Source organism: Pyxicephalus adspersus, chromosome 12 (genome assembly GCF_032062135.1).
Source record: "Pyxicephalus adspersus chromosome 12, UCB_Pads_2.0, whole genome shotgun sequence".
In the NCBI taxonomy this organism is placed as follows: domain Eukaryota; kingdom Metazoa; phylum Chordata; class Amphibia; order Anura; family Pyxicephalidae; genus Pyxicephalus; species Pyxicephalus adspersus.
The window spans coordinates 6,357,649-6,373,936 of NC_092869.1; the positions used below are offsets into that span (position 1 = coordinate 6,357,649).

The 16,288-nt window shown below is 37.0% G+C and overlaps 3 protein-coding genes across 3 annotated transcripts; all 3 read left to right on the forward strand.

Moving 5' to 3' along the window:
• The first annotated feature begins 1,920 nt into the window (after positions 1 to 1,920).
• LOC140342489 (olfactory receptor-like protein OLF1) lies at positions 1,921 to 2,862 on the forward strand. Its single transcript, XM_072428695.1, has one exon. It carries the CDS (start codon positions 1,921 to 1,923, stop codon positions 2,860 to 2,862), a length of 942 nt encoding a protein of 313 aa, XP_072284796.1.
• A 5,112-nt stretch (positions 2,863 to 7,974) lies between these two features.
• On the forward strand, positions 7,975 to 8,901 carry LOC140342253 (olfactory receptor 5AR1-like). The gene has a single exon (XM_072428372.1). The coding sequence runs from the start codon at positions 7,975 to 7,977 to the stop codon at positions 8,899 to 8,901; it is 927 nt and encodes a 308-aa protein (XP_072284473.1).
• A 1,918-nt stretch (positions 8,902 to 10,819) lies between these two features.
• On the forward strand, positions 10,820 to 11,749 carry LOC140342317 (olfactory receptor 5AP2-like). Its single transcript, XM_072428459.1, has one exon. The coding sequence runs from the start codon at positions 10,820 to 10,822 to the stop codon at positions 11,747 to 11,749; it is 930 nt and encodes a 309-aa protein (XP_072284560.1).
• Positions 11,750 to 16,288: the final 4,539 nt, after the last annotated feature.

Consider the following 16,288-nt stretch of genomic DNA (forward strand, 5'->3'; position numbering starts at 1 on the left):
TAAAAAAATAGCATGCATTATATATTATTGATTATAGATCTATTTTGAGTTAAGCTTTAAAAATACCTGTGCAATCCAATAAGCAGAATTGTTGTCTGAGATGCCCAGTTCATGCAATTCTCTAATAGAGCTTATTAGGCATATCCCCTTTTTTCTTCAGACATGTTTTCCACCTCCCCAGGTGGATGCTCTCATTCCTGGCTGGCAGCATGGGATATAAGGGGTAGGAAAGCTGGGGCAGCCATTGAAAAAGCTCTCCCAACTGTTGTATTGGATGTGGCTGTACCAAGATAGTAAGTTCTTAGTAGTGATTTGTAAATGGATTAGTTTATTTGAATGTAATAAGTTATGGGCACATTATTATGAATGATTAAGAAATATGGGGTTAGTGATACCTTTATGGTTATATGGACAGTACATACATGGGTAATAAATGGTCTTGAGAAAAGGGTTTATGAGGGTTCCTCACTATCCATTAGGTAATTATGGTTTCCCGCTAATGCCAACCCCAGATAGGTACAATACACATTTGCAGAGGAGTATACACAGATAGAGGGTTTTTTTTGAAAAGAAACACTTCAAAGTTTTTGACATGTAACTAATTGGCAATAGAATCACAAGGTCAAAAGCATTGTATGATATGTGCCATAGATGGTGCTATACAGAATATTCCTTATGTACTAAATGGTACTAGCAGCAGGAAACTGCAAATTCAAATGTTCAATTATTAACCACAGTTGCCCGTATATTCGACACGTTTAGCCATTACAAGGCTTTCTCAGGGTGACTGTGACATGCGATGCGAAATATCTGAAAGATCATAAAGGGTTTGTTCAGATTTGTACGTAGGTTATGACCTTCCTTTTGTCCAATGTTCAGGACTTAATGCGACTGGATGAAGGGGAAGTAGAGAGACAGCTTTTCCTCTTGCTTTTTTGTTTGTCAAACTTGGGATAAGCAAATAATAAGGATGACAAGTTATGTCTCTGCTGTGTCTTTCAGATTGCTCACTGTAGATGAGATTTTGAGGATAGGACTGGTTTGACACATGATCAGTGGCATCTCACCACTGTAAGTTTGACAGTGATACCTACCTATTTGGTACATATATAGAAGGTGTATAACTAACGTGGGTATTAAATTGTAGAAAACATACAACCTTTTCTTTCCTTACCTGCTCCTGAAGAAGTGTTTTTTTTTACTGCGAAACGTGTCAAGATAATTTGGAGGTGGAGATATGTGATTGAAACTTCTATACATTCTTCTGTGATGTCTTTTGATATATTGCTGCCAGTGGTCATTATAACATAGCTGTTTTAAAACATAAGTATGTATTAATTAATGCTTACAAAACCCCCTCAGTTGTTCTATTTTTTATCGTATTGATGTTGCATTTGGGGTGGGGCATCATGTGTGGACCGGGAGAGCCTTTTATCATTGTTGCATCTTCTTCAGACATGTACCCAAACTTTTCTAACATTAGAGGTTTGTGTGAGGACACCTGAGACCTGTAGAGGAACACAGGTTGCTCATTTCCAAAGTTTCTCCAGAGGTTGCTAGCGGTTCCTTGAGTATTGAGCAGTTTTTGACTCTCAGGTTAGTTTAGCATATACCAATGATCATTTTGGCTATCTTTAAGGGTGGCAGCCTTTCCAATAGCCAGCCACGTAGAATACATTCTACCTACCGATCATCATACTAATGTACAGTGATGTGTGAATATATTAATTTGAGCAGGGGTTCTCAGAAGACCTGAAAGTTATTTCAGGGGGTTCTCTGTGTTATAAAATTTGAGAAACACTGGTATATTCATTTCTGAATAATAAAAGTGTCTGTTGTAGTACACGGGTAAAGCTAAAATGGAAAGTACATAATTTTCAGGTTGTAAGTTTCTTTTCTTTCAGGCCACAGGTAAATATCATGGACTGTCCCAATCAAACATCTCAAGAAAGTTTCATACTTCTTGGTCTATCAGAGATCCCCTATTTACAGATCATCTGTGTCCTTGTATTTTTAGTAATGTATATAATTACAGTATCTGGAAATCTCTCTCTGGTTCTAGCGGTGGGGATCAACCCATCTTTGCAGAACCCCATGTACTTTTTCTTGAGCAACCTCTCCATTATTGATGTCTTCTTCTCTTCCACCATTGTTCCCAAACTCCTAGTTAACACACTGTCCAAAGACAGAAGTATCTCTTTGTTGGGTTGTGCCATACAAATGTTCTTTTCTTTGGCTCTAGGGGCAACAGAATGTATTTTACTTGCTGTCATGGCCTATGACAGATTTGCTGCCATCTGTAAGCCGCTGCATTACAATAATATCATGAACAGGACGTTGTGTCTTTGGTTAGCATCTGGATCATGGAGCTTTTGCTTCATAAATTCTGCCATTCATGTCATTCTCACCTTTGAATTGCCCTACTGTCGATCCCACCATGTCAGCCATTACTTCTGTGAGATACCTCCCTTTTTACAAATCTCGTCCAGAGATACGTGGCCTAATGAAGTCCTAGTTTATATTTCAGCAGTGATCATAGTCATGTGCTCCTTCTTGCTGACTGTAATATCATACTTTAACATTATAGGTACGGTCTTGAAGATCCATTCCTCGCAAGGAAGAAAAAAAACTTTCTCTACTTGTGGTTCACACCTCACTGTTGTCACTCTATACTATGGAACTATTCTGTTCATGTACATGAAACCCCCATCCGCTTTTTCAGAAATGGACAGGACTGTGTCCATTCTTTATACAGCTGTGACTCCTATGCTCAATCTTTTTATCTATAGTATTAGAAATAAAGATGTTAAAAGTACGGTGAAAAGGACATTTTTGCCCTGTAATGACTTCTCTAAAATGTGATAGTTTATTACAATAATTTTAGGTTCTAGAAAAGAAATCTTTGTTAAATGTGATGGTCCGACCTTATTATCCATTCCAGCAGGTAGGCCTATTGGAAGAAGCAGCCTCAAAACTGAACTATTGCCAACGTTTAACATGTATTCACCATATATAAAGATGAATAAAGGGGGGAATTATGCCTCAGCCCTGGTTAGGCAAGAAGTGGAAAAGTTCCTTGACATCTCTTGGATTTCACAAACTAGGTGAACAGACCAATAAGGTCTTAGAGGCATTTCTTTCCTTGGTTGCGTCAACCATTAAAGGCCTCCTGATGCTCCACACAATCATTTTTTTTCCCCAGATCAAGTCTGTGCTGCTTCCTATTTGTGTCCTTCTATCTCTTAGCTTACACCACGTTCATACATTTAGCTACCCCATTGGCACTCCAGGTGGACGAAGTATTTCTTGAACTCTTTTTTTTAAAGTTGCTTCAAGATATCTATTTAGAACACCTAGGGTGAGGACATACCTGGAAAGTGATATGGTTGGAGTAGTGATCAGTCTGACCATCAAGAGCAAAGCAGTGGTTGAGACATCTGACATTGTAAGTTGAAAGGAGTGATCCACCATGACCCATGATTTGACCTGTATTTATACACAAGGTCAACATCATCAGGCAAGTGCCCTTACCACAACACTATTTAAAGTATATTTAAATCTAACATTTTAGTTTTAAATAAAAAGGGAATGGGTAAAATCCCTGTCACATTTTCATTTCATTGTCTGTGTCCTCTGAGCTGTAGCTCAGGTGGCTTAGAACAGTGGTCGCCAAGCTTTTCGGTTCCGCGGACCACTAAATTCACCGGCTCCTGACTGCGCATGCGTGGGGAGCAGGGTGTCACTCAAAGGGGTTCCCCCATAGTGATGTCATTATGACATAACCTTGCCCACTCTCCCATCGGAGATCTGAGCCTGCAATTGGAGAGCGGGTGGGTTGTGTCCAGGGACATAGCCTGCCCACTTCCCCAAGCCTGGGAACTCTACTGGGGATGTGGTCCGTGGCTCTGGCCAGTGCATCCCCCCAGCAGGGTCCTTCTCCTGTTCCTGCTCAGGGGTGTGCCGGCCAGAGCCGCGAACCCTCAAAATTTTCTTGCGGACCACCGGTTGGCGACCTCTGGCTTAGAATACTTTGACATACAGAGGAATTCATTCTCCGTTGTGTAACTGTAAGGTGCCCTGGTCCTGGGGCTGCAAAACAAGCCCAAATCATCACCCCTTCGCCACTGTGCTGCGAAAATAGAAGCATTTGTGCTGATATACCGTGTTTAGTTTTCACCCAAACCAGGTGCTGTGTATTATGGCCGAACATATTCACTCTGGTTTTATCTGTTCAAAGGACATTGTTCCAAAGTTTTTCAGATGCAGCTTTGCAAACCTAAGCCATGCCGCCATGTTTTTTTAGATACAGCTCTACAGTTCGTTTTATTTTCAATTTAACTGAGCATTTCAGGATCCGAACTTGGGGTGAATTTTCTTGGGCATCCATTACTGGAAAGATAGGCAACCATATTAAATGTTTTTCTACTTGCAAATAATCTTTCTCCATGTAGATTGATGGACTTCAAATTGTTTGAAAATGGCCCTATAACCTTTCCCAGGTTGATTCTCTAAGATGATTGCTGATGTATTTCCTCCTTTGCATTGTGTTAACGCACACCTAAATGCTACAGACCAGCAGACTACCAAAACTTCTGTTTTTATAGAGCTGGCCACACTTGCTGATGGTCAGTTAATCAAGTGTATTTTATTAACACATGATTGAATGTCTTTTAAGTTCCAAAGTGGTAAGGTTGTATTTTTTTCCTGATACATAAAACCTTCACATTGAAAGAGGGTGTACTTTCTTTTTCACATGACTGTAAATATAAATATATATTCTATGTTGATTTTGTATGTATGTGTGATGTTTTGAATAATATATGATTTGCCTTAAAAGCATTTTCACACGCTTGAATTAAAACACATAAATTGCGCATATAAGAAGTAACACATATCCGTGGTTTTCCTGTAAAAGGGTTTTTTAGAGTCGCTGCAATAAATAGCATAAAGTGTATCAAAGAAGTAGGTGAGATGAAAAAACAATGATATATAATTTGGAACTTAGATTTAATACATGATATTCAAGCTGTTAAAGTACACAGTGGAGAGCAAAAAAAAGGTACACTTAAATATTGGCTCCAAGCAGCCAGGGGTACCATCAGGCCAGCAAGGCTCCAGTATACACTGTAAAGTCCCAGGACATTACTTGCTCAAGGCAATCCTTATGTTGGTGGTCAGTGGGTGGAAGTACTCCCTGGTGGAGGTGCCATGGTAGGTAGGATATCCAGAAGGTAATGTTCAATTGGAAGACTGGTGACTTAGTGTTGGCGCTCAGTAGGAGAAAGAATACCCTGGTGGTGATATGTAGGGTAGGGCACTGATCAGAAGGAGGTAGAGTTCCTTGGTGTTGGTGCTGGTGGGAAATAAATTCCTTGGTCTCATCGAACAGAGAAAAAAAGAGTGCCCCGGTCATGATGATTTGTTGAAGGTCACCCTGATGCCAGTGGTCAGGAGAAGGCATAGCATTTTGACATGGGTGCTCAGTTGGAGGAACTATGCCCTGGTTTCAGTACTCAGAAGTAGAATGAGTGCCCTGGTCAGTAGCTAGGACAGTGGTCAGTAGAATGCATAGTATTGGTGTTACGTTGAAGGAGCAACACTTCCAGTAATCAGAAAGAGAAAAAGTATCCTGATGGGGATGGAATGTTGCAAGTAGGGAACCATGATGGCAGTGGTCAGTGCAAAGCATAGTATTTTGTTGCTGGTGCTCCGTTGAAGGAACTACGCCCTGAACTCAGTAATCATAAAGGGAAAGAGGGACTGGAATGTTGAAGGTTGGACAGTAGTCAGTAAGAGGCATAGTACTTAGTATTCAGAAGGAGAAAAAGTGCATTGTTGGTGATTGTATGTTGAAGGTAGGACACCCTGATGGCAGTGGTCGGTAGGAGACATAGTCCTAGTAGTTGACTTTGGAGCTCAGTTGGAGGAACTATGCCCTAAACTCAGTAATTATAAGGAGAATGAGGGACTGGAATGTTGAAGGTTGGACAGTGGTCAGTAAGAGGCATACTTTGGTGTTGGAGTACAGTGGAAGGGGCAATGCTGGGATCTCAGTAATCAGAAGGTGACAAAGTATCCTGTTAGTGACTGCATGTAGAAAGTATGGCACCCTGATGGCATTGGTCAGTGCAAGGCATAGTACTTTGTTGTTGGTGCATAGTGGGAGGAAGAATACCCAGGTCTCAATAACTGGTAGGGAAACGAGTGCCCTGGTGGTGATGGCATGCAGGTGAATCTTCCTAGTTAGGAAAACGTGTCAAGTGGTCTAACTCATCAGCAATGTATGCAAAACAAAAAAAGTGTCTAGCATGCAAATAGGCAAAAAAATTTGAAAATGATTGTAGAACTTTTATTGTAAATACATTTTGAGAAACTGAGTTATAATTCAATACCTGGAGACAGCTAATTGCAGAGGGAATCATTTACCCATAACAAATTTATCCTATAAAGGAGGTTGATTTCACAGCATTCATTATTTGCTCTGTAGTAACACTCAGCATTTTATATAAATATTTACATAAGAGCTTATATAATTTTTTATATCATATATATTTTTGATAACTATACATTTTATCCTAAAAATTAAAGCTATTAGAATACTACTATTTATTCAATATGTAGTTTTTTTACAGGACAAATGGCTGCAGTTGAGTTTTGCATTGGAAAAAAAGGATTCATTGTTTTAAAGGTAAGTTTTAGGTAATAAAAGTTCCCAAGTAGGGAAAATAATATAAACATAAAGGTTTTACGACAATGTCTCCTATATACAAAGTAGGTTGATAAAGTTAGTAGTATGTAAGAACACATTTCAACTATCTTGGACCTGTTCTTGTGTCAAAACTGGGCTTGGTATTTCCCATTTTTTTCTTAAATAAAAACTATAGGTGCTAAAAAGTAGGATAAAAAAAGACTAAAAGTGGCAGCACACAATTAACAAACAAACACAAAATAAAAAATTATAATACAAAGGGCACTCAATGGCCGCACTCTCTGTTCTGTTCATGACTTAAAGAACAGAGAGGCGGGGATGGCGCAGGACCAACTGGATTTAGTTTGCAGGGGGATCAAGGGCTTTTCACCAGTAATAGTAAGTGGTATATTTTTGTAAAAGTTCTGCTTTAAGTTATTCAGATATGGAGATTTTGATTGCAATATATTCCAATGTTTTCATTCTTAACTATTAAATAGAGGAACCCTGCAAGGATTGATGAGGTCCATTCTCGTCAACATTTATTGTACTGAATATCTATAGATCGCTTTCAGATGTCCTGCTATACAGAGAGGTTATTGAAATAGTAGGGGACTCCCTGTCTGTCTTTTGAAGGGGACCAGATGTTCCGTTCTGACTATACTTATTACCAAGGTGTATAACCCATAGATCTGTCATTTACTGGATTATTTTACACAATTTATTTAAAGCTAAGCAACTAAAAAGGTAAAACCAGACCTAAAACAAATAGTAGTCCTTTTATCAAGTCAAGTCAACAGTCTTCAGGGCTGAATGAATGTAACCTAGACTTTTCCCAGAACTTTGGTTTGGTTGTTTGGTTGAGTAGAAACCTAACTTTTTGCTTTTTTTCAGAATTTTAAGTTCTGGGTCCAGAAGCCCAGGGGGTCTTTATTAAGAAAGTGTGTATTTTGTGTGTACTAATGGTAGTTTAGTTTATTTCCTTTAGTGTTCTTTTCCTTGTTGTGTGTATGGCTTTACATTGTGTGGAGTAAAGGTAAAATAATAGGTGGCTGCAGGAGTTGCCATTCTTTGCTCCTCTACTGAATTAAGACCAACGGCTAAAGCATTGAAGTATTAGGAGGGTGTCTGTTATAGCAAAAGTTGATTTTTTTAGATTATTATTTATAGATTATTGAAAACAATATGAAAATAAAATGGAGATGGGTTCTAAAGATTACAGTTGCCTTCCATCATAAAATCACCACTTTCTAATTCTTCTTCTGTTTACTTAGCTGAAGGTCGTTATGGAAGGCTACAACCAAACATCTTCAAATCTGTTCATCTTGCTTGGTCTTTCTAACATCTATTACCTCCAGATATTATGTTTCTTTATCTTCTTGGTGATGTATGCAATAACGATTTCAGGAAATTTTTTACTTGTTGCTGTGGTTTTACTCAACAGAACTCTACAGAACCCCATGTATTTTTTCCTGTGTAACCTCTCCATTATTGACATCTGTTTCTCTTCCACTATCGTTCCCAAAATTCTTATTAATTCTCTAGCCAAGGACAGAAGCATTTCCCTGTGGGGATGTGCTGCCCAAATGTACTTCTCTCTAGCACTTGGGGCAACAGAGTGTGTTATTCTAGCTGTCATGGCGTACGACAGGTTTGCCGCCATCTGTAGACCTTTGCACTACAACACCATCATGAACAAGAAGATGTGTGCTTGTTTGGCATCTATATCATGGAGTATTTGTTTCTTAAATTCTGCTATTCATGTTGCCCTCACCTTTCAATTGCCCTACTGCAGGTCCCACCAAGTTAACCACTTCTTCTGTGAGATGCCACCTTTCTTTCGGCTGTCCTGCCGGGACACGTGGCTCAATGAGATAGTCATGTATATCTCAGCAGGTATTATAGCCATGTGTTCCTTCTGCTTGACTTTAATCTCTTATGTTCATATCATCTCCACCATAGTAAAGATTCGGTCTGCTCAAGGCAGGCATAAAGCGTTCTCTACTTGTGTTTCACATCTGACTGTGGTGGCTCTTTACTATGGCACCATAATGTTTATGTACCTACGACCTCGCTCCAAATATTCTCCTGAAACAGACAAGACAGTATCTGTACTTTACACAACTGTGACTCCGATGTTGAACCCCATCATCTACAGCATGAGAAACAAGGATGTCAAAGGTGCAATTAAGAAAAAACTGGTTAAGTTATAAACTCTTTGGATTATTGCTAATTTGCTTCGAATATAAATAAAAGATGGCTATCCAAGACCTGAATTTACAGATCAGAACTTATGAAAATCAGGGCAATTGGACTACAGTAGGAAGCTATATATGACCAACCAAAGGAAACTTAGGCCAACCAGAATGGCCAGCCTCTTGTCATCTGCCATTTAAAAAAAAAAAAAAACTTCTTGTATGTGGGCGCCATAACATTTTACATACCTCATTAAGCATATGTATCAAAATGGAATCAAAACTACACATTACTAAGACAAATATTTTATATTAAAAATATTCACACAAAAATTGTAATACATTAAAAATAAACACCTAGACAATTAAAACATTATTGGTGTGTGTAGTAGGTGTAGGTGTCTGCAACACGTGTTACATTGGCAGGAATCTTGGTGAATATATATATTTATATATATATATATATATATATATATATATATGTGTGTGTGTGTGTGTTTATATACACAATTTTTTTAGACATATTCTCATTCTTTTGACATTCTTAGCAATTTTGGTGACAGTAGTAAGTGCATTGATAAATTAGATTTAATAAAGCTCTCCAAGGCTGGAGAGGATACACTTTATTCAGTGAAGCTGGGTAATCGAGAAAACCTGGAATGGATTTCTTAAAATCATTTGCTTTTTGCTTGCAAATGTTTTGAATCCTGGACCAGATCCATTCCTGGTTTGCTGGATCATCCTGCTTCACTGATGAAAGTGTATTCCCTCCAGCCTTAGAGAGCTTCAATAAATCAGATCCATAATTGTATCCATATCCATACGGAAGTCAACACACATACCAGTCTCTAAGGGTGCATATATATATATATATATATATACATAATGTATCCTACCAATATGACAAAGTATTTACCAACCATGTAGTGGTACCAAGCAAATGTTTTTGAACCTTCTTCTCACAGACCAGAGACTGTGTTACTATTCTGTCACCAGAGAGTTTGGAATTAGCCAGTTTCTAACAAAGAAAAAAATAGTTGGTAAGAAATACTATGGATAGATGGCTAGACCATCTCTTGAGGGCTACAGTTCAGTGGGAAAACACATTACAACGTAGAAAAAATGTAAAGGTTCACAAAAATAATACACTTGGGAACTAAAAACAAATATACATTCTCTATGGACCAGGGACCTTCCAACTGGGTGATACTAAAATTACATAAAACAATTTGCATCTTCTTGCCCAGCCGAGGGACCTAAATATGTTGTTTGTTACAATATATATAAGAAGGTATCTCCAATACAACTGGATTATTTGCTTTAAAAACAAATCTTCTGGTATTTACCCAACCTCTCTGATGAAAGATATTAAGGCATGGAAAGAACATAAAAAAAGAAACAAAATACTAAACCAATATAAAACCAAATAATGAAAGAAAAAAATAATGAAAAAAAAAATAGTAAGGGTTTTTCCCTTTACCTCCTGGAACATCAGTACCTATCAAGGTGAGGAAGTTAAGTATTCCATGAATACAATATTAATTATCCAAATGTCTTTTTTATTGAACAACTTAGCTATTGCACCTATATATATTTTTTTAATTTTTTAATAAATTTAAGTTTTTTACATTTCACAACACCGAAAAAATAATGAACAAAGGAAAAAAAATTTAAAAAAGTTTTAAATTTACATAAATTCCTATGTGGTATATTTTGTCTGAAGCTGCACCAAACATGCAACAAGCATAATTTGTTTTTTATTTTTATTGCACAATGCTAAAAGAGATTTATGTATCCTCAAGTTTGAACATATGAGGTTATGAGGTTACTAATAAAATAGTAATGGGAAATCATGAAAAATAGTTTACCCAGAAGGAAATCAATACTACTATAACATTCTATTAACATTTTTCCTATTATACATTAGGTATACAATATGGAAGATGCCAACCAAACATCTTTAGAAGCCTTTATTCTTCTTGGACTCTCTAATACCCCAGATCTCCAGGCTATATGCTTCCTTCTGTTCCTTGTGATGTATATTATTACATTATCAGGAAACCTTCTACTGATCATCGTAGTGAGGATCAACCCAAATCTACAGACCCCCATGTATTTCTTTCTGAGTAATCTCTCCATTATCGACATCTTTTTCTCATCCACCATTGTTCCTAAAATTCTCATAAACACTCTGGTCATAGACAAAAGTATTTCCATGTTGGGATGTGCATTACAGATGTACTTCCATTTGGCTTTAGGATCAACGGAGTGTCTCATTCTAGCTGTCATGGCGTACGACAGGTTTGCTGCCATCTGTAAACCATTGCACTACAACAGGATCATGAACAAAACATTGTGTTCCAGTCTAGCTGTAGGGTCATGGTGTATTTGCTTTCTGATCTCTTCCATTCATGTTGTTCTCACCTTCCGGCTTCCCTACTGCAAGTCCCACAACATCCACCATTTCTTTTGTGAGATGCCATCTTTATTCCAACTGTCCTGCCGGGATACATGGCTCAATGAGATATTTGTGTACCTTGGAGCAAGTGTCATTGTTATGTGTTCTTTCATCTTGACTCTAGTCTCGTATGTCCACATTATGTCCACCATCTTGAAGATCCGATCTTCACAAGGAAGACAAAAAGCATTCTCCACATGTGCTTCCCACCTGACTATGGTGGTCCTCTTTTATGGGACCATCATGTTTGTGTATCTACCACCCCGTTCTGCATACTCTGCTGAGATAGACAAAGCTCTGTCTATTCTTTATACGGCTGTGACACCAATGTTGAACCCTATTATCTACAGTATAAGGAACAATGACGTAAAAAAAACATTAAAAAAGCAAATAAGAAATAAACGCTAACCTGGAAAAACAAATGTTCTTGCTGTTCTGACTATTTTAATTTGTTATTGGTTAGTAAGACCCCCTTTATTGGGGATAGGGCTAAAGTTGGCAACTACATTTAGCCCAATGTTTACATTTTTAGCAATGAGCTGATACAAAAAAAAACAATAAAATGTGAGTGTTTATTTCGATTCCAGCATTACGCTACCTCACTATGTGCTCTGTAGGCTTTAAAGAGATCAGCACTTCTCTGTACCAAAGAGGCCGGCAGCATAGTACCTCCTCCCGTTGTGCCTATTGAGAATGTGACCTAATCCTAAAATTAGAAAAGCTTGAAAGTTGTGCTTGGCCCAGCCCACCCTGGGTCTTCACTGCTGGTAAAAAGTCTACAATACAACAAGATTGCCCAAATATTCTGTTTGTTGGGTCAAAAAAGAAAGCGCAGAAGGCAAAACTGAATAAGGCCAGGGTCTTTCTAGATCTTACAAAAGGTTAACAGACAAGGGGATTGTCACAATAACCTTTTATAGGAAGAGTACAGCTGGAAACACTATCCTGCATTCTAGTAGCGCACATCCCGCTCCTTTGAAAAATAACATTCTCGGCAGCCAATATATCAGACTTAAACGCAATTGCACGGAGATTAAAGATTTTGAGGTTGAGGCAAAAGGCTTTCGTGGCTACAGTGGTACATTCTTGCATCAGACCCTAAAACCTCCAAATTCATACAGCAATACCCAAATATTACATATAGAAAATCGCCACTCACTGGTTTGTAGCCAGTATACTGAAAAACCACCAACACAACAGCAATTATCCCTGCCTGGTACATATAAATGTGGAAGCTATTCCAAATGCCAATGGCTGAAGGAACAACTGGAATTTAGACTTCCCAACAACAAAATACATAAAATTAGAAATCACATGGACTGCCCCACCCCTGGAATTATCTTCTGCCGCCACCTTGCTCCCTACCACTAAACCACAACAATAATACTTTATTAGTAAGTTTACTCTCTTTAATTATATTTTTATATACTAAAACTTATGTTGAAAATACTATATATACAAACATATATATATATATATATATTCTTTCATAGAAAACCACTCCCCATCTACTTGTGCTCTTATATGGGATAACCAGTAATCCTCTAAAATAAGTTCTACATATAACCAGGTATTCTACATTTATATATACTCAAACATAATTTCAATTAATATGTTCTTCACTTTTCCTAATACTACTGAAGGTCAAATGTTCTTTTTATCCTATTACCATAGAATTGATATCAAGAACGAGTTTATTGCATCCATACTTCCAATACTCACTGCAATCCTATATCACAGGAACGTCATCTTGTGGATACTTTGAAATACTACAGATTATACTATTATTTTTATTCCATTTATATTTACATCTATTCTTTTCCTTCTTATCCAATATATTACAGATCAAACCTTAGTTAGGCAACACATTATTATTGCATACCTCTTTAATATCATCTAATAAAGAGTGCAAGTAACCCACTTTTCTTTTACTTTTTCTCTAATCTCATAGAAAACCAGTTGGTAATAAAGTTTTTATCTTTAAAAAAAAAAAATCTAACTATTAGACATCCCAGTATTGATTACAACCTAAGCACCGATCTACTGGCACGCAAGTAAGACCCATAACCCTTGAGAATTAGGAACCCTATGATTATTTACCTATGTACCATTTTACTTATATGCACATGTTCTTTTTTGTCTCTTGGTTTAAGCGTCCAAACCAGCTTGTTTCTATATTCTTGGAACCTTTACCTTAAACCAGTTTGACCAAAAGTTCAACCATTTGGCCTTATTAACTTCAATACAAGTTTGTCTGAAATATTTGGTTATTCATTGATATATTGTATTAATATGATTCTTTAAGGTCTCCGAATCCCTTAAAGGAAGCCCGCTGGGGCGAAACGCGTCGGGAGTGAGACCATAACATTTTTTCACTACTAACGTGCTCTGTGTACATCTAGATCTCTCGAGTTTGCCTTAAAAAGCCACTTTTCTAGCTCTATATTCTATATACACGCTAAAAAAAGAAAAACATAGACACATATTCAAAAAACATTCAAACAACCAAAGTCCCAAACAGATACACACCACAGATATAAAAAACTAAATGCATGAATAATATATATTTATTATTGAAAAATATCTAAGCAGAATAGCAAAACTCCTAAGGAAGCAGATTCTGTGAAACATGTCAAAATTAAGACTTGATATATTTTGTTTGTATATTTGCAAAGGATAATGCATATGTCTATCCTTTTAAATTTTAAATGAGGTTATTTGATTGAAAGGTGCCTTTAAAATCCATTTGGATATATGCAAAAATCATACTATTGCAAAAACCAAAAAAATTAAAAAAAAAAACTCACACAGAACTGTCAATTGTCAGGGCCCCTAGTGATTGTTTTACATTGTTTTGCAATGTTATTTTGCAGCTGACCTCAAGGCTATGATTTTTGTCTTTTTTTTTATATTGTTTTTTTCACATTTTGTATGGTGTTAGTTTGTTTATGATTTGTTAGTAGAGTTTACCTACAGATTCCACAAATCCATGGGTATATTCACAAAAGACCAAATCGTCCAACTGGGAGATACAAAAATAAAACAGCCGTCTTACTTGAGGGATCAAAATATGCTTCTTCAATCATAAATAGGAACATCATTTCAAAACTAGCCATCTGTAGAACTTACTATGTATTTACCCATCCACTCTGAGCATAACCACATTTTTGTGATGTGTGATGTTTTTGTTTTATCATAAAAGGGAGTAGAAAGAAAAGCAAAATAGGTCAGACATGTGTTTGTTTTTACTAACTGGTATAGAAACGTATACAATGTTGTGTTTTACTTGGTTTATATTAGTACTAATAACTTACAAGTTATACTAGCTGTCTGCTTTTGGTAAATGTACATATAATCTATTGCTTTTCAGAATGGGTTCATGTTGTGCTTGGCCCAGCCCACCCTGGGTCTTCACTGCTGGTAAAAAGTCTACAATACAACAAGATTGCCCAAATATTCTGTTTGTTGGGTCAAAAGAAAGTGCAGAAGGCAAAACTGAATAAGGCCAGGGTCTTTCTAGATCTGCAGGACTGCAGCTGTAATTGGATTTGAATTACCAATGCCTAAGGAGATCTAAGTGGGACAAAGGGCCTGTGTGAATGGATATAAATGAAATTATACAAGCCATCAAACAGCTATAGTACGTAAATTCACGCAGTATGCTGAGCTATTTAAACATCCAAATGGCTCCAGCTCTCAGACTTACATTTCATAGTTAGGTTGAAAAAAAATCCAGTTCACCCACTAGGAAAATAAATTTACTACAAACCAGCATATCCCCAAAAAAAACCCATATACATGGCTGATCCAGAGGAAGACAACAAAAAAATTAATTATGAATATAATTTAATTTGCTTCAACAGGGGAAAAAATCCTTCCTTAACTCTAATAGGCCATCAGATAATCCTGGATAAACATTCAATGTTGTCACTTTAAATTTTAATATCCAATAATATTCTGTGCTTCTAGAAAAGCAGCCAGCATTTTCTGGACGTAATTTCAGTCCAGGAGAGAAGGAGGTTTGTGGCTTTCACAGAAAGCCCCTGACAAAGTCATATGATCAACTGAAATGGGTATTTCCATATTATTCTGTTCACTGGATCTTAAACTGCTTTTAAAGATGAAATTTGATTACCTTACAATTCTTTTACAACATACTAAACAGGGAACAATTTGTATGTTGTGTATTCCTCCTATGCTATTGGGGTAGATATAAGTGCTGAGCTGGGAAATTGAATACATTGTGACAATAGGAGTCAAGACCCATGGTTTGAACAGATGAAATTGGGTGAATCTTAAAATCTTGAAAGAAAAAAAACTCTAAATCTTTTCACCCATTATTCACTCAACCTTTACCCCAAATGTACACATTTGATATGTTAGATTTAACCTCCCTAGCATTCTAATTCTGTCAGTTTTTGGATGCAAAAAGTGATCCTATTTTTTTTTGCAAAAAAGTTTTTGTTTATGTTGTGGGCCTGTAATTCTTAGGATTAACTCCCAGGTATGATAATTATATTTATTTATTATATTATAATCATAAATTATAATACCAAATTATAAATAGTAATTTTAAAAAATAATGAAATAATAGACAACAATGTAATCTTAAAATAAAATATAAAATTAAAAATGTACTTTTATTTTTTTTTCATGTTGTGTTGTGTTTTTGTGTACTGTAAAAACCATTTAAAAGCAGATTACATTGTAATCTGCTTTTAAATTTCCCACCCGACACATCCCCCAATACATCACCACTCACATCACCCGGAAGATGTCACATCCTCCCGGGTGATGCGAGTGGGGATGCCCCGCCCGCCTCACCCCGACACTGGAGCTGCTGCTGCGTCGGAGGGGGTGGTCACCCTCAGAATTTGCTATTGCTGCTGGCATCTGCAGTGACATGTGAAGCACAATGCAGAAGTCCTGCTGATGCGGGCAGTGGCG

What these genes read in the sequence shown, in the direction of transcription:
- LOC140342489 (XM_072428695.1), top strand. Translation starts at nt 1,921, where the DNA reads ATGGACTGTCCCAATCAAACATCTCAAGAAAGTTTCATACTTCTTGGT.
- LOC140342253 (XM_072428372.1), top strand. Translation starts at nt 7,975, where the DNA reads ATGGAAGGCTACAACCAAACATCTTCAAATCTGTTCATCTTGCTTGGT.
- LOC140342317 (XM_072428459.1), top strand. Translation starts at nt 10,820, where the DNA reads ATGGAAGATGCCAACCAAACATCTTTAGAAGCCTTTATTCTTCTTGGA.